The sequence below is a fragment of the Struthio camelus genome, chromosome 3 (assembly GCF_040807025.1).
Source record: "Struthio camelus isolate bStrCam1 chromosome 3, bStrCam1.hap1, whole genome shotgun sequence".
In the NCBI taxonomy this organism is placed as follows: Eukaryota; Metazoa; Chordata; class Aves; order Struthioniformes; family Struthionidae; genus Struthio; species Struthio camelus.
In genome coordinates this window covers 94061701-94085501 of record NC_090944.1, presented here as the reverse complement: position 1 = coordinate 94085501, position 23801 = coordinate 94061701, and the positions used below count along the sequence as shown (strand labels likewise).

Below are 23801 nucleotides of genomic sequence, written 5' to 3'. Positions count from 1 at the left end.
TTAGGTAAATATTTGGAGTAGTTACTGTAACATAGAGCCCAATGCCTTTTCTCTAAACTGCTACCAATACCTGATACGGTTAGCTATGTGTGTACTACTTTGCAGGGTACACATAAGCCTACCAAAACTGGTCGATTCTAGCTGTGGTTGTGGTCAGTTGCCATCTGTTTGCTTTATTCAGTGAAGCAAAACCCACCAAGTGAAGACAGTATGACTATTCATATCTCATTATTAACACTTAAGTTAATTTTTTAAAATAGTAGCTCTGAGGGAGATATTTTGACACGTTAAGAAAAAATACCATTTCATGATAAATGGAGCTAGAGCCCTAGTTGTTTAAGATTCAGGACTTGGTGTTAATGAATATTTCATTGCTTGCAGATGATAAATGAAGCGGAGAAAAGTGTTTGGAAGTGCTTTTGCTTTCTTATATTGACCTTGAAAATTTGATGCACAAAGCATACTGAAGAGTATGCAGGTATGCGTGCACAGCCAGGTGGAGTGTTGCTTTTCAGTGACTATGTCTTCCCAATAAGAACTGTGCCACATCTCTGCATATTTCTTGGTTTCTCAGTTTAGCATGACAGCATGTCAGCGGAATGGCAAGACAAGCAGTATTTGTCCATCAAGCCAGACAAGTACTCATTTCCTGATTAAAGAGAGTACGTTTTCATACAGCTTATAATTAGACTGTGGAACTCATTGCCACAGGATGTTGTTCCAGGCCAAAAAATCAGCAAGACAGAAAAAGAAATTGAATGTTAATGCTAATAATATTTGTTGAAACAGAGGTTCAACTCTTTCAGCTTTGAGGCTACTTTACAACTATTAAGGACTAGGATGAGATGTATTCATCTCAGAGATGAATTATACTGTCTCCAGCTACCATGGTATTCCTTGCTCCTGCTTCTGGCTACGTGCTGAAACAGAACGCTGAACTAAGTAGATTGGGTCTAATTCTGTATCTGTCTATCAGTGGTGCCTTTGTGCAGTCTTATTTTTGGAGAAGTTAACACTAAATCCACATTTGTGCAAGCTGCAAACCTTACTGGCCAGATCCTCGTCAAACATACAAAGAGGCTTGAATAAATGCTCAAGGGCACACTATGTCCTTCATTCAGTAATTTTTTTAGGTATCACATACACAAGATGTAGAATACTGCTAAGTGAAGTGTACCTATTATGCTCTGTAATGTTTGCTGCTACTGAAATTCCTGTTTCTAATTTACCATTTTGCTGTAACCTATCTAAAACATGCATCACTCATTGGAAAACAGGGATAAACAAAAAAAGAATCACAACAGAAGGTTATCTTGAAAAGGAAGCTCTTTCCGAAGAGGAAAAACATTCATACCTCACCTTCTAAAGTGTGGCTAATGATTTTAATGTTTTAGGTTTCATACATCTTGTATAAACGGTACTTGTTGCAGGCTGTAATCTGGGGGAGATTACTTTTTTGGCAGGTTAGAGAAGAGATGAGTGAATTAGGATGACCATGTTTTATGATCAGAATTTCCTCCCTTTGATGATTTCTTATTTTCACGTCTTGATTTTGTGTTGTCCAAATTTTATATCTGAAAGGGTTAGGGGGAAAAATTTAGCTGAAAGGCCCTGTGTAGCTTTGCTGGATTTTTGTTCTTGAATTTGAAAAAATGGGTGTAGTTGTTTTAGACGTCATTATTTTGGCCCAAGAATTATGTTGTCATTGATCTTTTCTAAGAGGTGGAATAACTCTAGTTTAATTGTCGTTCATTCTAGTAAAAAATTAGTGTGAAATCCACATCACAACATAAAAGAAAGCGATCTGTTCCCTCTGGTGAGAAATATTCATCTCAGAACAGATAGTTCAGCAGGGGTGGGGATGAAAATACCTTAAACTGATGCTGCCCACGAAGACAGTGCATCATTAAACATGAACTCGGGGGCCTTTAGATTTCTACCGTGCCACAGCCTCCTCTGAAACAAGCCCTGAGGCAAGTTTGCAGCCTCTGTACCTCTTTTCCCAAACCCTTCCCACATCTCAAGAAGCAGCACAACCTGACCGTTCCCTTCCTTAGAGCCTGACACAGAGGAGACACGGGCAGGGAGATACAGTCAGCTGGTAGGTGGGAGAAAGTAACATGGATCAGTACTGCCTAAAAAAAAGACACTATCTGCCAAAGAGGCAGACCAAAGGATTAGGATGAGATCAGACAGCCACAAGCGTACATCTATGGATCACTCCCTCCAGTACAGACAACAGCTGCTCCCCCTGAAAAGCAAGGGAAAACTAGGAATGCTGATTTCCCGTCCCCTGGAATACATCACAAAAAGCAACCAGATCACTTTGGATCCTGGCTTCTCTCCTGCTCCAAGATTGCGCTCTTCCGTAATATACCAGAGGCACTTCAGACTTTCCTGCGCAACTTTTGAGGCTTGGGCATGCCCCATGTTTTTTCCCCCTCTAGCTACCTGAACAAAGTGGTAACTCCTATAGCAGCTCAGCTCTTCCTATGCCAGGAAATTAAAAGGTAATAAGGAAGTCCAGTTTTAGAGCAGCAGTGAGTAGTTTCTATCTGCCAGCTTCATATTGCCAAGCAAAATAAGTCTTTTAAAACCCAATCTGTAATTGCTGCTGTCATAGAAATGTTAGCGGGTCACAAGTTTAGTGTCACTGGCCTACATTTTTCATATTTTATGTTCTTGTATCGTAGCAACATACTTATATTCTTTCTTCAGTTAACCACTGCATTTTGATCCTCAGAGTTTACAATGCTTCTGAATCTCAAGACACAGTGTTTGCAGATGTGGCCCCTTTGCTAACTTCTCTCCTGGACGGGTAAGTTAAAAATTGGGAGCAGGAAAGCTAAAGGACAACTGTCTACTGAAATCCATCAATTAAAAAAATTTACTTAAATATTAGCTGTTAACTGCTTCACGGTCGTGTCAAGTTTTGCGGCGTTGCGGTTTCATTTTCCTGTTTTCTTTCTACTCAGCAGTGATTGAATGTTGTTTCCCCATATAAACAGTGAACACAACTGTTTATAAAATTTAGCAGAGTGGACAAATTCGGAAAAGAAAAGTAGGTCAGCAGTTTTCCTCTGGTCTCTTTCCCTTAGAGCAAACATGAACATTGCTTCTAATGGAGGATACTTTTTTTTTTTTCTTTCCTGTTTTGGTTATGTTTTAGAACTGTTTTTCAGTTGCAAACACAGTATGATACATCTTTTCCAACCGTATATAAAAGGCTTGCCAGGGCCGTTGTCTGATCATCTGTTCTGTTCCTGTGTACAGCACATGCCACAGGAGGTCGTACAGTCAATTCCTGATTGAACCAGAATTGAGCATCCTCAATCTCAGTTCTTAAGAATCCCTCAGATGCTAGGGTTAAAACAGAATTCTGGTTTGAATAAGAAACTAATCAGTAATAAGCACTAACAAATGTATTTAATTACTTTTAGCCACTGAGGTTCTTGAAGTGTGATTTTCATTTACACTAAGGCCAAGTTAAGCTGCTTTCACCAATAAGCCTTGAGGTGGTTGTTCTTATAATCCTTCAGGCTTGAATTTAGGTTTACGTAGTAGTTCCTTTCTGCTCTTTTGTCACCCTGAGTCAGCTGAACTATAGATGTTTGTCATAGACCTGATTACAGCCTCTTTCCCTCCCCAGTGGCATAGTTGAACAGTGGCAACCCTTGCTCCTGGCAGTCTGCACAATGAAGTTTACAAATCTCCTTTTCTGTCTGATAGTTAAAAAGCAGCCTAGAAGAGGCATATCAGGATACTGTGAATATTGGGAAATCCCAAACATCCTGTTACACATGCCACAGAGGGGCCCATAAGGGCTAGCTGGGCTAAAGGCAGTGTTATGATGTGGCCCATAAGGCACTATTCTAGTCTCCAAGGATGAGTAACCAGTTTCCATAGCTGAGCGGCCTGAGGATCTCCTAGGTTGGAGGAGTTCGGAGGGGTCCTTAGAGCAACAGTTTTCGCTCTGTATTTTTCCTGTTGCAGTGAACATAAGTTTGCTTTGGCTCAATATGTTGCCAGTGTTTCTTCAGACCTATCTGGTTTGTACCTCTATTTACTGTACTTCCCACTTTCTAATTTGTGCATTGAAAGAATCCTGTCCTGAAAGCTAGGAGTTTTATATTCATTTAGGAAATGTTCTGTTATTGAAAACAAAAGAGCTGTCTTGTTTTTCCAGGAGTGCCATTTAAACAGAAACAGATTTTCAGGGAAGGAAAGACTGTGCATAAGAGCCATGTTTCTGAGCAGCCTTCCCTTTGTAAATGTGAAACAGACGGTCTGAACCTTGAACGTCTCTGCCCCTCCTGACTGTTTTGATCTGGGCTCCAAAACGGTCTGTAACAATCTTGAGTGGAAAGGAGTGTTCAACTGAGTGTTCAACTCCTTTTCCTTATTTTTCTTCTTCTTCCCTTTTTTTTTTTTTAATGAATTGTTTCATTTTTCAGTATAAATATACAGTAGGAAAAGATTGTTCCATATGCAAAACAGACAAAGTACTGCAGGCTTCAAAGTTTATAGTTAGCAATACAGGACCAGCAAGGGACTAAGATAACATTTCCTTTCTTTACAAGATTGAAGAATAAACTTAAATTAATTTATTTATTTTAAGGAAGAATAATTTCCTCCTCCTTTGATTTCTTTTGACAGTGTTTCCCACCCAGTGACAAGTTTGCTGTAGTGAACAGCCACATTCTTTTCAGGAGAGGAGTACTATGAAAGTATTAGTGTTCTACTTTGACAATAAGAACTTTTTAAAACAATAACATAACTAATGAAACACAATGTAGAAAGAGAAATGTTTGGGTTGATAGAAGAGAAATGTCTGATAGCTGAATCCTCCCCAGAAATGTTCACATTAGAAGCCTGAGGATAAAAATGGGTTTCATGGGTTTAAAACCCTCATGTTGGAAGAAAGCGTCAACAAAGTAAACTCGGTAAATATAATTTGATCTGTTGCTGCTGCTGCCCATCCTTTTGCTGAATCATTCTTTCCTGTGCTTAGTTAGAACTAATACTGCTCTGGGTAGTTTTAGCTCACTTGGGTTTATTGAAATACTGTTTTGGCTTTGGCAAAAAGGATATCACTGGCTTAATTCCTGCTTTGTGTCTTTATCGTCAAAGTTAGAAGCATCTGTGAACTTCGGCTTTTACTCATATCATCTTTATCTTGTCAGAATTATTTTGGCCATGATGCTTTCTTTCTAACAAATTAAGAAAATCTAAATAGTAGCCATACTATTTGGAAGTTTGAGAGATTTCTGAAAAGATCTTCCATTCTGTTTTACCTAAGGAAAAGTACCAGTTGCTAACTTCTGGCTCCCTTTTTGGTTCATAAGATATTCACTCTTTATTTTGAAGAGGAACTGGAAGTGTCCAGAAGCGATGGCTTTTCAGGCAGTGTGTTTTGGGGGTGAAATTTTGAAAACCGCTTGTTGTTGGCCTAGCTGAAAACTATGAAAATTACTGGGAGGTTTCCACTGACATAAATGAAAGTAGATTGATGACAACAGTTAATCCCTGGGGAAATCCCACATCTCAGATTGGCAGCTCCAGTTTCTAGCACCTTTCGTTTTACTGTAGTGCTCCTTCCTTTATTTTCAGTTGCAGCTGCCTCCTTTACGCCATCAAATCTATGACTAGACTTCTAGTTATACTCTTTGCATCCTGGCTTGGGGACCTTATTACAGGTTCACTGACTGCAACTTTGACTTCACTAGAAAGGGTGCCCAGACATTGGCTGTATTGCTTATCAGCCCCCACGTCTTTCTAATAAGAGAAAACTTTCTTAATAGTCCTTCAAAATGATTGCTTCTAGGCACGTTTAGTATTCATTCAAAAAGCCTTCTAAATATATTTCTCCAGTGGCAATGTCAGTATTTGATGACCCAAAGTCAAAAATTGAAAACAACTGGATGAGGAGTGTTCACTGAAATTTGCTGGCATGTGCTTGCAACAACATTTTTGATATGCAGGAGAGCATCAGATTACCAAAAGCAGCTGTTCAGGTCAACAGTGTTTAGGCAGTGAAATTGCACTCCCTGCAGAGTAGGAGCAAGCCCATTTTTTCAACTCTTTAGTAGAGCAGAAATTTCAGCACACTGCAAAGCACTCCTAGGGCACGGAGATTCTGCTAAAGCTGGGTCTCTGAACAAACAAGGTAGACCAGTGAAGGAGCAGTCTTGCCAGTGTAGCTGCATGTTTCCTAAGAGTTTTTGCTGGCACGGTTCCGTAGTCAACACCAACGTGCCAGCAGGTCCCTGCAGTATAGACACTAGACACAGGTGAGCAGGGACTAATCTGCAACTGCACGTTATGGCCTTGGTCCTCAGTATAAAATAGGACCGTGACTGGACGCATTTGTTTCTTCCCACTCGTTTTGCTTATGATGTTAACTTTGATCCAACTGTATTAGAAACACACTTTGTGGATAGGATTCATACAGCGAAATTCAGATGAGACATTCACAACAGAGCTTGACTCTTTTTTTAATGTTCAGTGGAGAAAAACAGGCGTTTTCAGACCTCTGTTCATTTGACATATTTCACATCTCTGCTTCAGAAGATGATGAACTGTATTCCAGAGGTGCCTGTACCTCTGCACTGACATTGTACTCGTTTGCCTTCTGCAAGTCCACGTCAAATCCTGATTTTATTCCAGAGCAGAAATCTCCACGTGCATGCTTGTACTCAAGTGATGCATACGGTTTTAAATCCGTCTCTCTTATTATTAGGGCTCTTTTATCTTTTGCAGTGACTGTGGGCTGTGACTGATGAGCCTGCCTGAAAGGCTGTGAGAGCTGAAGAGTTTACTATTCCCAGCTGTTAAGATATTAATGCTGTGGTTTGCAGCATAGCAGTGTAAGACAAATCAAACCCAGTGATGGTTTACTTTAAAATGCTATACTGTAAACTGCAGTACTTCAGGAGCTGATTAACAAGTAGCTCAGTAGTGCGTGAACTGGAAGTGAGGCAGACAGCAAGTCTAACATCTTCAGTCATTCCAAGTTAAGCATCCCAGTGTTGTCAGTTCTCTACCCTTCAGAGATGTTATGAGCAGTACTTGATTTCATCCTGTTTTTGAGATCTTCAGGAAGAAATCTGCAGTGGCAGTGTATTTATTCTTAGTCTTGGTTCGTGTTCTCAAATTGTTTGGGGTTTAACTTGCCACCTAACAAATGCATTTGGTAGTGGTAAAATAAGTGAAGGCACTTTTGATTTTCAGGTACAATGTGTGTATCATGGCTTACGGGCAGACTGGAAGTGGGAAAACATATACAATGTTGGGACCACAGATAGAGGAGAACTTTGCATTCTCCACAGAAGATGAATCAGAACTTGGAATTATTCCTCGAGCTACCCAAGAAGTGTTCAGGTAACACTGACGTGATAATATCAACCTAGTAAGAGTTCAGGCTTGTGTTAGTGGCATGCACACAGAGTTTTGACATTAAACTCTATAGAAAGGATAAAGAAAGTTTGTAATTTATCATTACAGATTTCAATTTCACAATGATTATAGCACCTCTGACAACCATTCGATATTTGAGATTGGATATAGACTCCTAGTCTCTATCCTGCTTAGCTAGATTTCCTAAGAAAATAAAATGATGCAATCTTGCCTAGCGTGTCTGTCCATCTGTATTTCAGATCCCTAACTTTTGAATGTTTCAGTCCTATTTGTGGCAGTCCAAAAGATACTTAAATTCTTACAAGCTTTGTGAGGATGGAGAGTTGAGTAGATGAAAGGGATCCAAATTAGGCCCCAATCCCACGGAAGGATGATAACAGACTTTCTAACAATGATCTGTTCTGGGCTAGATTCTTAGTTAAACCCAATGATTTGAACTGATACGCTGCAATGTTATAATAGAAGAGCCATTAGAAGCTTTTTCAGTTAAGTCTGTTTCTTTCAGAGAAGGGTAGAGGCTAAATCAACAAGAGCCAATTTTGTACTAGAATAACTGTGTCTAACTGTAAATACTTGCCTGAGTAGCCAGGCCCTTATTTTAGGATTTTTCTGGGATTTTAGGACTGCTATCTCATATGTTTTCCTCTTGACAGTAGTCAGCTTTTACAACCTGTACCTCATACACAGCTGGGGTTAGGTCTTAATAGTAGGAGAGGGGAGGGGAATGTCACAGTAATGACCAGAAATCACAATCCGGCCACCCCACAGAAACAGGTTGTGTGGTTTAAATACAGTCAAAATGAGAGTTACTTTTCCTGGGTTTTACACAGAGGTTGTGGTCAGATAGCCTCTTACAGATCTACCTGGAGCAGTTACCATCTCTGCCTGCTCATTGCTTGTGCTCTGCCAGAGACTATCATGCCTTGAGGTTCGAATGCAGTAACTCCCAGCAGGGAACTGGTATAAAAAACAGCTTGAGGAGTGAGGAGAGGTGGTGGAGAGAAACAATGCAAGTTGACACTGCTGTTTCCAAATGAAGGTCTATTTACTGCCTTGCATATAATTTAAGTGTGTATTCTTATTCTTTAGCGTAACATTAGTATGGAGATGAGGCACAGCCATGACTGAGGATATTTAATAGGCACTTTTATCAGATTGTAATTGGATTACAATTAAAGAATAGATCCTTATTTGCAGATAGTTTACTTGGGGTTTGACTTCAGCATTTTTTGGTTTTCTTCATTTGTGTTTTTTTTTTCTATTTTTATTCTGCAGGCTTATTTCAGAAAAGCCACTGGGAAGTTACTGGGTTGAGGTTTCTGTTGTAGAAGTATATAATAATGAAATTTTTGATCTTCTGGCCAAAGACAGTTGTGGAAGAGTATTTGGCATCAAACGTGATGTTGTCACAACGAGAGAAGGAAAGAGTGATGTTCCACTGCTTACGTACGAGTAAGTGCACAGTGTGATCCGGATCATAGTACAGTGTTAGTGCAATGCGTAATTGTTGCAAAAATCAGTTATGAATGCCAGTGAACACTTCTAAACAATGAGTCCTTAGCATATGCATATGTGTTTCAGTTAACAGTCTATTAGATTGCAGCTGGCTCCAAATATGAACATACTCTCAGTACAATTCATTTTGGTTATGTTAAGCACCCTCCACTTAGGATGCCTGAAGATAACTATATATATTTCATCGTTGCTAGATGTAGAGCATGTTGTCAGCGCTAGGAAAAGAAAGGGTAACCCAGTCACAAAGGACTTTCCCTGGAGTTTTACTGTATTATAAGAGTCTTACAGATTATAATAGAAAGGTATGCACCACTTACAGATTTTTAAGAAGCTGCAATCATTGGGGATTTCTCTGCAGTCACTGGGGATTTAAAAAGTGCTAAAGAGAGAATGACTTTTTAAGTGATCTTTTAATATAAATGTCCCCCTTAACGCTGTTGACGATTCTGTTTTCATAATTGGAGGCATTAAGTGAGATTTGATATGCTGGTCTTTGAACCTGTGGTTCTTGAAAATCCAAGTTCTTCAAATCAAAATCCAAGATTGGTCAATATACCTTCTACTCTTGCAGTTTTTAGATGGCCACCTTCCCAGCATATATGTGTATGGTAAGTTTGATTCTTTTTTACATGTGTCCTGTTGGTGAAGGGAGGCCTAAAGTAGTTACAGGCAACAGCTGTAGCTATTTAATGCCTTCTTGTACTTCTAAGCTTTACAAAGGCTTTACGTGGAAATGGCATTACATATTTATATAGTGTACAAAGCAAATGGAGATAATACTTTTTTTATATACAAAACATGTATCTTTGCTATTTTCATTATAAAAATCACATGCTCATAACAATTCATGCATTTACAAGAGCAGGTCTGTTTCAACTATTCCATTTCCGTAACAGATGTGTTGTTATGCTGGAATTAAATCAACATTAATAAAGCAGGTTAAGATAGGCCAGTATTAGTGACACTGGAGAAGTGATGCTACCCAGTGGAATTAAACTACTGGACATTTCACTGTGAGCCGGCAGAATGTCGACAGATTTCAGAAGGGAGCATTTCTGCTGTGAACTACACAGTGAGTGGACTGGCAACCCAGAAGAAAGTTCTCTGTTCCTTAGGCAAATGATGTTAATGTTTGTGAAGAGAAAGAAACATCTGGTCTACTGAAAAGCTTAGCACAGTATTATTACATTTAACATTTCCATGGGAAACATGATGTTTTTATTCACTTCCCTATCATAATGCCTGTCACAATCTAATCGGTACTTCTTCAGGAGGAATTAGAAGTCAGATGTAAAAAGCATTTTTCCCACTGTGAATTAAAATAAAATGCACCCTCAGTGGAATCACATAAGCATTATAATCACTAGTTTTGGTTTGTTTATGTGGGTTTATGTTATTGCCAGAAAGCCTTGATAAAAACATGACAGTGTACTGGAGGGTTGCGTAAACATCTTTTTAGTCTACCTGGCTATATGCATGTATTAACTTGTATTTTCTAGCCATTGAACTGCTCATGGAAAAGTGGAACTCCAGAGAAACGGTAAAGTGGTTTACTTCACCAGCTGGGCTATATAACTCTCCTTTCTTTCTATGAAACAACAATCACTGCACTACTCTAAAAGGGTTTAACATTTTTCTCTGGGGTATATCTACTCTTCACGCTTGAGCTTAAATATGTTTTCCAGACAGATTCTGCATTCTTCATTGCACTCTGTATGTCCTATAAGAGCACGGAATGAATTAAAAACAACTAGAGCTTGGATGATGAATCCTTTTCCCTCTCAGTCTGTATTATGCTGCTTGGTGGGTTTCTCCCAGTCTGTGTTCTTGGAGTTCCCCAGCTGTGACTATATTGTAACTTTCGGCACCTGGTTAGTTTGGATGGATACAGACTCCCTAGGCTTTACTGTCAGGGAAAACAAAGGCTCCTTCAGAGGTGACTGGGAGCAGAACCTAACGTGTGTGTGCCGATTCCTTCTTGAAGGAGCTAGTCTTTTTCCGTTGACTAGAGAAGGAAGGAACTGTATGACTTAGCAGATGAAAAATGGGTGCATACAGGGTGGGTACAATAGGAGTTGAATACTTTTTTTCTGCTTTGTCAGAACCTTCAGGTAACGTTTAAATACAGTATCCCAGTGACCCAGATGCTGGCCTGGATCATTCCTGAAAAACGTTTACCTCCGAGGAGGCTTTGCATAGTTACCAGGTGACCCATCTCTTTTCCTAGGCTTTGAGGCAGAGAAAGGTGAGATGTGACTGGGATCTCTGCCACAGAAACAGGAACCAGAAGCTGCCGTAAGGTTTAATTTGTTCTTCTAGTTCATAAAATGGCTGCTGTGTTTATTTCTGTAAATTTTAATGTATGGTAAAGGAACCTGGGGCCTTGAGCTAAGAACCTTCTTAAAACATTTATCTAAATCAATTGATAAATACTCAGTCCAAATGCAAATATACACAAAAATATGGACTTGTATTTCAATGACAATGCAAGCTGCAAAAAAGTCCAATTCATAAGCTGGTTATATTAATAATTATACAGAAAGGTTAATAAGAAAAAGCAAACCCAAACAAAGTGAGGGAACCATTGAGTGAGGCCACCCAGCTGCCTGAAATCTAAAGTAAACAGCTAGTGCTTTGAATAAAAACACATCCTCATTTGTGATAATATTTCATCTCAGAATATATTGGCCTGCTGGGTCTTACTGGTTTCTCCATGTGTCCAATAAAATACAGTAGTCTTTTTCCTGTTACCGTGTACATCCTACGGAATCACAGAAACCTCAGTTCCTTTCTTCTTTTACATCTTGGTTGACTTTGGAGAACTTTCAGCATGAAACTTTTAACCTAAGCACAATGAGGTTTCTCTTTGTAGAAGCTGATCCTTGAACGTGTGGTACATACAGCATGATACAGTAATAGCAATTATACTAAAAACCATTACCAGGAGACAATCCCACCGAGGAGCTGCTGTGATGAGTTTGCAGCACTGGGCTGCAGATGCTGTTTACCTTCAAAGTCAGCTGCAGTTTCCTAATAGATGCCCACCACTAACTGCATACCCCAAGGCTTAGCTCTGTCTGCAAACTCCAGTGAGAGCACAGCAGCTTAGCAGCATTGCCCACTTGCCAGTGCACAGTAACAACAGCTTGCAAAAGCTGATTGCCTGTTGCTATGTCCTAGTGAAGGCTGCACACCTTTCAGGCTATCCAGTCCTGGCTGATCAGCTATTGGAAAATGCAGTTCAAAACTCAGGAGGGCAGGGGCAGCTTCCTTGAACTTGAGGCAATAGTGGAGATCACCCTAGTCTGTCTCTCTGTCTTGCCTGACTCTGTAACTGGAGCCACTACTTCCCTGTTTGTGCCAGGTCAAACTGAGCCAGGGAGGCATTATGGTGGGCCATCACTGGATGCATAGAGGCCCAGGTATTACAGGAGATGCAAGTACACATGGCTCAGGATTGACACGTTGAACTCTATAGTGACGATTTAGCTCCTGAAGCCCTTGTTTATCGTGTTGCTGGATTACTTGGGGAACTGCTGATGTGGTTGCTTCTGTCTTAAGTGTCTGTCTTACAAAGTTAAGTATGGTGTAGCTAAGTGTATTCCCCTTCTTCAGTATGTATACCTTTGCTTTATTTTCGGAGTAAGTTGTTTCAATTGAGTATATCTCTTTTTTCTCTGAACTCTTCAAGTTGCCTGTTCTTAGCATGTAATATGTTTGTACCCAGTGTGACTTTCACTGAAATTGGCCAAATCTAAGTCAGGAAGGCCTTGCCTTTTATGACATGCTTGCTTTTGCAGTGATGCAAAACCAAGTCTGTAGCAGGCAGCCTGTGAGGAGAGTCATTAATGGTTCTAGTGTCTTACAAGGCATTCCATAACCAGGCTGAGAGATGCAGTCCTAATAATTTATACCCCCATCTAGAAACTAATGCTTGGAGGTGTAACGTGATTACTGAACAAGGCAGTGCAGCGAAAGGAAAGGGCAGGGAACACTTAGCATTTTATTGGTAATCTTACCTCATTTGTTTTTCAGTTTGCAAACCTGGGGGAAATGGTAGGCTTTTTCTTTACCTAATCAGTTTATTTCACCTTCTGTATCAGGTTTTTGCCCTTCAATTGCTCATACTTGCAGTTATTTCCTTCAACTGAAAAACAGAACAGGTAGTACAAGATAAAAAGGTCTATATAAACTTATGCCTGTCTATTCTGACACTGTACCAGAATCCCTGTTTCCCTGAACAGCAGAACTAAACTTTTTCAAAAGGATTTTTGAATTAATTCTGAATATGAACTGCAGTTTCCAAAGGCCCAGGGAAATTCCCTGTTTTTCCTTGGCCCTAATTCTGTACCTCCCAAAGAGCAGGTGCTTGTTTAACATAAACTAGACAACGCCCCATCTGTAAGACCAGAGATTTCAGGAATGTCTAAGTCTATTTGTGTATTTTCTTCCGAAGTGCAGAGGTGTAGTTGTTTCAATCACATCCAGGGCTAAGGTACTCTATCTACAGACGTGCAAGGCTGGTAGGCCACCTCCTCAGCACTTTTAGTAGTAAGTCACAGCTTTTGCCTTGAATTTTCATCTTGGACTATGTCCTACCAGAAGAAAGATTGTAACACAGCTGCTTATGCAATTCAAAACTGAGAGAGCAGTTCAGAGAGAGTGGGGAATAGTACAAGGAGTTAAAAGAGTTGGAAGAGGAAATGATCAGTTCATATTGCCAGCTTTCTCATGTCATCTTTACTGTGAATGAGTTAAACTTTCTCCTTGTTTCTTTATTTCCTAGGGCTGTTGAAAATGCATCAGAATTCTTGCATCTGGTAAAAAAAGGGCTACAGTTAAGAGTCAGACACCCAACATTGGTGCATGCTCATTCCTCCCGTTCTCATCTGGTAGTTACGCTGACCATAACGACAATTGTCTCTGGAGAGAACTTTGGTAAGAAGGATGTTACTATATATATCCAGAGCCATTTGTTTTTGAAACATAGTCTGCGGACTGAAAGGTTTTCGTATTGTTCTTTTTTCATTTTTCCAATGCTTAATCCGTTCCCTCAGTTCTTTTCTTTTGTTGTTTAACCTTTTAAATACCTTTTTAAACACCTTGCCAGTTTGATTTCTGAATGCTGCTGGTTTTCTTAGATGCTTTCATAGAAACTTCTTACTTTTTTTTACATGTCTTGACTTATGAGGTTCTTAAAATTTATTTCATTAGTTGTTTCACGCTATAAAACTTGATCAGTAAGTCATCATCTGATAGACACTCAAGTACAGTAGTTAAATCACTTTGTATGACATATCATCTAATTATACTTGCTAAGTTTGTGGTAAAGCTAACCACCGTTGTTGGTATTTTGGGGCATATGCCCTAAAGTGTTTTAGGACATACGCTAATCAGCATATGCTGCTGGGTGAGAAAGAATTGGTTCTTTATCTGCTGCCTTGCAAGAAAGCCATTAAATTCAGAGTCTCTTGAACTATTAATAATAGGTCACTGCAGGAACAGCACAACATGTTGTCTTATTTAGTATGGCAAAACCTGTATTTCTACATTATAGTTATGTCCTTTGCTTGTTTTTTTCGTTACCACATCAAGACTTACCGATTTATTGCTTTAGGAGTAACTTTGGCTTTGGGGGGTGGGTGGGGGGGGCTAACTTTGTTTTCTTTTGCTTACATTGTAATTACAGTCTCCTTTTTCAGTGCTGTGGTCCGTTTCCTTCATCTTCTGCAGCAACAATATGGTTTTAGAAAGTGGAAAATATTTAACATTTTTTCTCTCTAGATTGCTATCATCTTGAAACTAGACCCACAATATTAGCAAAACAGAGCAAACAATGCCCTCATTTACCTATGGCCCCTGCCAAAAGACACAGTCGCTTTGCATGTTGCAGCTCTAGCATTCCAGATGTTAGCTCTATCCAGTTCCAGATTCTTGTCAATCAGACAGATGTTACTTTTCCAAACACAGAGTGTTTGCATGGTGAGCACACTAGCCATCTTGTCTAGTCCAGATTTCCCTCTGCCATTGCTAATTGCAGTCACCCTACTATACCACGTTGTCTGGCAGCAAAACTCCATAGAAATATTTAATTTATGTTGAATGCAGACTCTTAGATTTATCGTTATTAGCGTAAGGATGAAGATGAGCAATATGGGTGTGGGGAAAGCAGCACTGCAAATGGGACCTCATTACAGAAGTATGACAGTGCATTCTGCTTAAAAGGAACAATTCCTGACTTACTTAAAATCTATGTATGTGCAATTGCCAAATATCTCAACACGGGAGATCTATATCACTAAATAAAAAGTTATAAAGTCTAAGATGAGCTCTTCACCTAAAGCCAGAGTAGACAAGCAAGCACTTTTTCAGGTTTGGTTAAGCTCTTGTAGCAGTTTGTTTCAGTAATGTCTACTGTTTGAGGGGAAGCGGTTACTTCATTTCCTAGTCTTAGGCTGAAGAGGAGAGAGAACTTTTTTTTATGCTCTCTGGACTGAAGCCATTTATTCTGTGTAAGCCAACACAGTTGCTCAGTCTACAGTGTGAACAGCTAGCTCAGGTGTTAGCAGCAGCTTAGCTGGAGAGGTACAGAGCTCTGCAAGCCAGTTATGTCTGCTCCTTACTCAAGTTTTGCAGCCCACCGTGAACTCTGTCCTATTGCAACTAGACTCTTTTAAGACCCCAAGCCAGTTTATGGTCTTTGTTTCCTGTAGCAGAGTCTCTGCCTTTTATTCTTTTATGTCTTTCTTTACAACAGAGAGAGATGGATGAAAACCAGAACACTGAAGCAAAAAAGCAGAACTGCTTTGGGAAAGTCCTTTTGCATATATTCCCGCTAAGCTAATGCCAAAGCACCTTTTCCAGGGAATTTGTCTTCCTCTTTCTTCCCAGCAGAGAGTGAAAGCCAGATGCTGCTACTAAGGAAGGGGAAGGATGTGAAGCAGTCTAGTGCAGCTACAGAACAAGGGCCTGGACGAGTAGGTGACCTACCTGAACAAGTGGAAGTAATGCTAACAAGGCAAATAGATCATCAGGAGATGCAGCAGTGAGATAAGGTGGCTGAAGGAAGTCTAGAGGGAATAGCAGCAAAAAACATGATAAAATGCCTTTTTAAAGTCCTTAATGGTATCCTGTTTCTTGCTTTCCAGCTAGGAGCGTGTATATTGGGGACATCAGATACAGCACAACCTACATCAAATCTTACTACCACCTGGTATGGTCGGTCTGATGAGCAAAGCCTTAAACAGGACAGACAAGGTTTCAAACCGGATTGTTCAGGCTGCCCATATCATTGATTCTGTCTTGTATATTGCTTCTGTTAGAATAACCTGAAACAGCACACATTGTGCTCCCCCTGTAGATGTCACCTCAATTTCCAGTGCCACTAAGAAGCTCTCTTTTTTTTTTTTTTTCCACTAACCAGGTATTTCATGGGAAGATGAACTAACCAGTCAGAAGCAAAATAAAGAGGTTTCCTGCACCTTTCCACAGAAAACGAGAGAAAATAAATCCACTTTTTCTTCCAGAGCCTCTTCACCAGCACAGTTTGAAACAACTGAAAAACCAAAGCAAGTCAAAACTAGACTGCAGCTGGTGGATCTAGCTGGTAGTGAGTGTGTTGGTAAGCAAACGTGTGTGTTTATGAAAAGGCTGTTTGGAACGATGGGCATGGATCCTCCCAGATCTAGAGTAAAGCACTTGCCTTTAGCTTTTTAGGTAGGGATTTGTGCTACCCTACTTTTGCACAGAGGGTGGTTTAATCACACAGATCCTGACATAAATGAAGTTTTGGGGCCTTACTGTTCCAGTTTTACACTGGTGCAGTTTAACTGAAAATCTGACTGCATTAGCCTGAAGTAAGCCCAGGGCAGTAACCCATATCATAGGTATATTATTTGTTCAGACTGCTTTTATTAGGTTTGTTTTTCTACTCTGAAAATTGTCATGCCCTTGTACAGGAATGTTCGAAGTGTGTAAATTATTTAAATCTTACAAATATTTGTAATAATTGATATCACCATGTGTGAGTTTCTCTGCTTCACTGTGGAAAAATTCTTGAAGGAAGTTAGTGTTGAAAAGATAATATTGTTTTCATTGTTTCTTCAAAGCATTTTCCTCCTCCCCCTCCTCCGGGCACACAATAATTTAAAAAACTTGATTATTTCCTAAAGGACAAGCTTTCTTACCAAGAAAAGCCACGCAGCCAAACGTACCATTCCAGAAATAATGTTTTGAGAACTGAACCAGAATTATGAAAGTCTTTTGCGTTACTGCCAAGAGTTCTTGCTGCTGCTGCTCACTGTTAAACTTTTGTTCTATAGAGAAGCATAATGTAATACATCATTTTTTTCATTTGCTGTGAGTGCTGGAAACTGTTTGGTAAACAGGTAACTGAGCAACAGTGTGTGTGTCTGTTTTCTCAGTTCAACCAGAGCAAGCATTTATTTGGTTTGAGGCTCAGTGGGCCAGATCCTCCAGTGAAGCCAGTAGAGCTGTGCTCACTTAATCAGTGTTAGATACGGCCCAGCACATGCAGTAGACTAACCTCTACCGTTGGCTGCACTGGTGAAGATTTGAAGAAGCTGTACTTGCTCTGATAAAAGTGAGGCAATTGTTGACTCATAATTTTCTTTAAATGTGGCTGAATCTAAGTAAGTGAGCAGCAGTGTACTAGAAATCACACACACTTAAAATGTACATCAGCACCTTGCCTTGTTAGCGCCTGGTAATGTTCTCAACAGCTCCACAACCATCCTAGATCATTTATGCCATTTACAAGCTAAAAGTGGTCACTTCTTGGCAAACTCATTTTTGCCTTGAGAAGGCAGCTGAACGCTTTGTGGAAGGTCATCTGATCAGACATAATGTCTGCAGTTTAAACGTGTACCCCCTCACCTATTCGCAATTTTATGTTTTAAGGTGATATCCATTGTCTTAGGAATCCCTGCTGCTCTTCCCTGACTATAAAAGAAGCCTGGGGACAGCTAGCAGATACAGACGCAAGTAAAGTTAGTCTGAGATACATCCTCTTTCAGATTATTATCCACCATGTGGCAGGGTTTTCCAAACTGTTTTCCTCTGTCACTCTCCCAAGACACTACCGTTGCAGCCTCATCCTCCCCATCCCAGTCACATTTTCCTCCAGCTCTTCCTGTCCAGCCCTCTGTGTTTTTTCTGTTGTTGTGCTTTCTCCCACTTACCCTTTGAACACCTCTTTTGTTTTCCCAGTTTGGAAAATGCTGGCCTAAAGGGAAAATAAGGTCTTTCTTTAGCTTCTCTCTGTACAGCTTCTCTCCCTCTCTAGAGGTGGCAGAGAAAGCAGCTGAGGACACTGTAGCCCATTCTGATCGTTCCCCTAGTGCCTAACCTGATTATGTGCTCTGGGTAATAAGATGTGATTGCAGATGCACCTGTTGCTCTTCTGCTCCCCCGAAGAAGTAGCAGCTAAAAAATGCTAATAATAGCAAGTTTCTTTTCTCCAGACGGCAGCAGTAAGACCTACTCTAACTGCACGTTCATCCAGACTGGTCAGAGTTGAGCTTGCAGCACCTATGATAAATTGGTGCAATTTGATATGCAGCCCAAACCTTTCAGTGTTACTTGAGGGCAATATAGCCACCACGCTGGCTGGATGGTAGAAGGGCATCCTTTCCTGTATGAACAACTACAGCAAATCATACCATAAAGAAAGAACAGTATCTTACAAAATTTGGTAAACATAAGCCCCTCAAACTTATGGCCACTGTACAGCTCTGTTTCTGCAGCGTATGTTCATCAGCTTCAAAAACTCAGTGTTGCTCCTGCTGGTCCTAAGGGATACACACTGGGCAATTAATTGTTACAAGAAATGGTGGAACACAACAGGCTTCTCTCCCAAGACATTGTGGCTTGATGTCTACCAAAGCAGCGTAATCTTGTCTAATCTTGCAGTATTCCTACTTAGTTCCCCATTCTGATGCATACAGAGCCAAGATGCACTGTACAGCTGAAGAGATCAGCTCTTACATGAGATACCTCAGACCATTGGCAGTCACTGAACTTCTTTAACCCCCTTGCAAAAGTCTAGGAGTACTGAACAATATATTGCTACTGCAGAGTAAACCACCACTGCATTTTGCTTTTGGCATGGGTGGATTGGAAAACATGTTTCAGAACGTGTATTTAAAAATTGTTGTGTCACAAGCAGGTGATACAACAATAGAATTTTTCAGGTACTGTACTCAAAGCAGCTTTGCTTAGTCTTACCATTGCCTTTCTCTACACTGTATTAGGTATGTCTGGAGTGACAGGTGCAGCACTGAGAGAGACATCATTTATTAACCGCAGCTTGTCTGCTCTAGCAGACGTTCTTGGAGCAATAGCAGAACAGCGATCTCATATACCATACCGAAACAGCAAACTTACGCATCTGCTCCAGGACGCTGTAGGTGAGCAATTATTCCAATTTTTTTTTTTAAACAATATAAAATAGACTTCTTTTCCCAACCTTTCTCCCTCTTTCGCTGTGTAAAACCATACAGTGAGTTTGTGTGTGTTGACACATTTCCTTTGTACGTGGGCCTCTGTTTAAAGAGTCTGGCTTGGAGCAGTGTGAATGCACAGTATGAGTTCTGAACTCCACCTCAATTTGGCTAAGTCAGGGCATACGGGGCATAGTCAGGTAGTTGCAAGTCTCTTAATACTGTGTCCCATGGCAGTAAGACAAAGGAGGCATGCTCTGGAACACTGGTATGGTAGCCTACTACAACTTCTTTGTGTGTTTGGGTCACTTCTTCCTCTAGCTCTTCATCTGTGCAGAAATAGCTTTATAACAAGTAATCCCAGTAGTAATGTCAGGTTTGTTTCAAGACTATACAATATATTAGTCTGTTCTTTCCTTCAGCCTTAGAGCATCAGCTGCTAGGTTTTTAAAAAGCTCCAGAAGCCTCCAGTTCAAGGTAGTGGCAGTGACTGAAGTTAACAGCTCTTCAGACTGTCTGAAAGACTGTTCATTTTCACTTGACCTTTTCCTGTCCCCTAGCACTGGAATGCGTGCTCTGAAAGGGGAAAGCCAAAGAAGTGAGTGTAGGAGTTAGGCTGTATGCACTCTGAGCCTGTTTTCAGCCATGACTGGTGTATGACACGGGATACTGTTTACGTGCAATGCTGAAAATGCCAATTTCTGTGTTCGTTTAATCACTGTGAACTTTTAATAAATCCGTTTTGCTGTACTGCCCCACAAATGAGCCATTTTGCCTTTACCCTGAATTTGCAAACATCTGACAAAGCTTAATGAGGTGTTGAGACCCGTAATGTACATGCAGACTAACTGCTGACGCCATAAAGAGAAAGAATTCTATATCACAAATTGTCAAACGTTTATTCTACTACTGGGGAAACAATCATATTCTTAGATATAGGCTTCCCTGTAAGCAGCTGTCTGTTTTCAACAGCCGTGTTCGCATGTAGTCTTCTGCTTCATAAAAGCAACGGTAGCCTGTGCTGCTTGCTTGTAGATCAGTTCATTATCAGTTCATAACTTACTAAAAAATAATGGGGTAAATAGGTGTTTTTTAATCTTTCTTTTAGGAGGTGATGCTAAACTGCTGGTGATGCTGTGCATCTCTCCTGACCAGAAGTACTTAGCAGAATCGATGCAGTCTTTGGGATTTGGAACTCGTGCTCGGCAAGTTCAGAGAGGACAAGTCAAGAAAAAAAATCTCCCAGTATCGAGTAAAGCAAAATAAAATCTAACGCCCCTGTGGATTAAAGTAGTATTAATGAGTTCCTCAGACTGAAATGTATATTGTTGTCCTAGAGCCATTCTTCTAGATATCAACTGCCAGATAAAATAAACATCCCTCAATACGGTGTTAGCATGCCATAAACCTGCTGATAATGTTCTTGCTCCAAGAATAACAAGCCTTGACAAGAGCTACCAACCATGATGGAATGGCACAGCAACAGATCAGGCTTTTTTAGGAGAGCTACTTCAAGACATGATTGTAGTGATGCGTTTCCTCTGGGCAAGGAAGTAGAACCAGGTCAACAGAACCCTAATTTCGCTTGGTTCGCTTCAGGAAGGCCAAGCTGCATTTTGTTATTTCAGTAGAAGGCAGGCATGAGTCAAACTATCATTCCAGTGTTTCAAAGCAGCAACTGCTTCAACTCCTGCCAGCTTGGATGAAAATGAGATAGGGCATTTTGGCATGTTCTTCTTTCTAGCACGCAGGCAGGAATGTAGAGTATTGCATGGGGTTCAGTTTTCTGATTTTTCAACATGAAAAAAATGACAGTAGTGAGATGGAGAAAAAGGAATTAGGCTATATCTGCTATCCTTCTGGAATGCAGCTCAGGAAGCAAATAAGGGAGTATACAGCTTTTGGAAAACATGCTCAGGTTAAATGGTTGGAACGAATTCCAGTTCTGCAGAGTTCCCCAGGAATACCGCTTTGCCTATTTTTTATTTCATGAGTGATGACTGGCACTGAACTACAGCTTCTAATGGCTAATGGGACCTAACTTGTACAACTGTTTTAGTAGCAAACTTGCTTGTTATTTCATTTGCATTACTGTAGTACCCAGGTTAACCACATCACAACTTTGAAGTCGTCTGCACATTAGAGAAGAACGAATAGAAGCTTCCCAACTACCAAGTGAATAAAACACCAAAAATCCAGCTCATGATGCAATGCTTGTTGTCTTCAATGGGCTTTTACCATCTTATCAATGCTGAAATCACATCATGAGGGGTTTGTGAGGAGAAGTTGCAAGGAAATTTAAGCAATGTTTAGGACGAGAAGTGGTTCTGAGATACCTAGCTGGGTTCTAATAACATCTGATGGGTTTTCGGCACTGTTTTATTGCTCAGCAGAGGCCTCAGGATTCACTCTGAATTTTTGCCTCCAGCAATCACTCTGACTCTAGACCAGGAGAGAGGTCACTGGTAGGTCACAGCAAGAAAGCTTAAATTGCAGTCGTCTGCCCAAAAGGCTGGAGTTTATAGCACTCCAAGTCACTTAACTTTCACAAGCATAAATATTTATCCAGAGATTATATAGAATACTACTATTGGAATTTCACCCTTGAATATATAACAGCTGCTGTGTTGCATGCAGTGCTCTGGTGGTCAGAACATTAGCATTGCCCCTAGAAAGTTGTAATAATACTCATTTTTCTAAATAATGTTGCAAAGGTAAAAATGCTTTAACTTTACCTGATAACAGCTGTAATAGAAGGGGGGGGAAAATTGAGGAAACAGGACCTTATGAAGCTGAATGGTCACTAAGGCAATCTCAAATAAAATGTCAAAGGGAGGAATGTTAGCCTATTAAATGAAATACAGGAGTAGACAGCTTCAAGTTTGCCTTAGTCTCATGACGGGCTACTAAATTACCCAGGATGAATGCTCTAAAAGGGGTTAAGTGACAAGAGAGGGCTAGCTGATTCCACTGGCATCTTTTAAGTTCCTCAAATATTTCTGAGGATTTGGCACTTTAGAAAGTGGTACATACACATGTAACTTGTCATGAACTGTGCTTTCTTTTCTGAAACTACTCTTAAAAACTTGGCATTTATTTACAATCTATGTGGTAGGGAAAAAACAACAATAATATATTGTTAAGGTTGAGAAGTAAAACCCTTGAATAGCAGCAAATACCAAAAGTTTAAGTTTCTACATTAACATGAACTCTGCCAAATTGTGCATATGCACTGTTGCCTAGTCCTGTTTTCCTTGTCACTGTAGCGTATTACTCTCCATTTGACCTACAAGATAAAGTGTACAGGATATGCAGGGCAGCAAAATTAACATTTTGCTCTAAGAACTTTCAGTTTTGGAATTTCCTGGGTTATAAAGCCTTGATTTCTCAATCCCTGTATCAGATTTGATGTACTGAAAGAGAGAAGGGTGACAGCTGTAGCCTGAAAGGGTGAAATGTCTTTACTCTGGCATATAAGTTGGATCACTGGCTGCACAAAGACTTACTCAGATCTGTTCGTAGAGATGCAGCGGTCCTCAGACAGATGTAACTAGTGTCCCGAGGAGCAAGGGAAAGTGCATGTACAAGGTTCTCTAATTCCCTGCTATAATGTTTTAGCTTTCAGGTCTTACAAGCTTTGAAATGACAGCTATGTTAGAAAAGCAGGTGTGAAAGACATTCATGGAGTTCCTTAGACCAGCTGACTTAAGATTCCCTTTGCTGACCAAAACCTATCCTGACAGACCAGTCCTCATTATCTTCCAACTGTAAGGCTAAAACCCAAATACCAACACTGGGAGAAGACAAACAAAGTTAGTGATGTTTGAAAGTGTTCAAAAATGGAATAATGAGATCATATAAGTACCAGCAAACAGTTGCTGTTTTTAAGAATTCCCATGTAGTCTATTTGCTAATAGGGCTTTGCTTTCTAGGAAGTGGGAACTCAAGCAAACAGAAATAAAAACTATGTAAATCAGGATAAAAATCCTTTCAGTGAAGCCCATGAGCGTATACTCCAGAACTCAGCTGTTTTCTCATCCTTTAATCAAAGCAACAGCATTGTCAGCACTGTTCTAGCTCCTGCCTGCATAGCTGTACTGTTGGGTCCCTTTTGTTTGGGAGGGAGTGCTGCTTGGCACAGGTGGGTCCTCATGCCCATTACCAACATGCCCTGCTGGCATTCAACGTATTAACCTTTCATTGCTAGGATTATTATTCTCCTCCCCTTGGCCCTTGCTTTCTCCTGTAACAGTTTTGCCAGTGCTCAGAAATAATCACACCTTCCACTGTCCCCTTGCTAGCTGTAGTAAATAGGACTTCCTTCACACAATAACGCAAGACTCCGCAAAGCACAACGACCCATCGAACTGGGCCTTAGATGCCTCGCCGGAATTTACTCCACTGTTTTCC

General features: G+C 40.3%; 1 protein-coding gene across 1 annotated transcript in view; it reads left to right on the top strand.

The window, feature by feature from the left end:
- KIF25 (kinesin family member 25) overlaps positions 1-21596 on the top strand; it is a 45744-nt gene extending 24148 nt beyond the window's left edge. Inside the window, exons 9-15 of the mRNA XM_068939136.1 lie at positions 2744-2818; positions 7231-7380; positions 8692-8868; positions 13718-13869; positions 16355-16552; positions 19203-19358; positions 20500-21596. Of these exons, the coding sequence (XP_068795237.1) occupies positions 2744-2818; positions 7231-7380; positions 8692-8868; positions 13718-13869; positions 16355-16552; positions 19203-19358; positions 20500-20657 (1066 nt within the window). The 3' untranslated portion in view covers positions 20658-21596. The remainder of the gene's footprint in view (positions 1-2743; positions 2819-7230; positions 7381-8691; positions 8869-13717; positions 13870-16354; positions 16553-19202; positions 19359-20499) is intronic.
- Positions 21597-23801: the final 2205 nt, after the last annotated feature.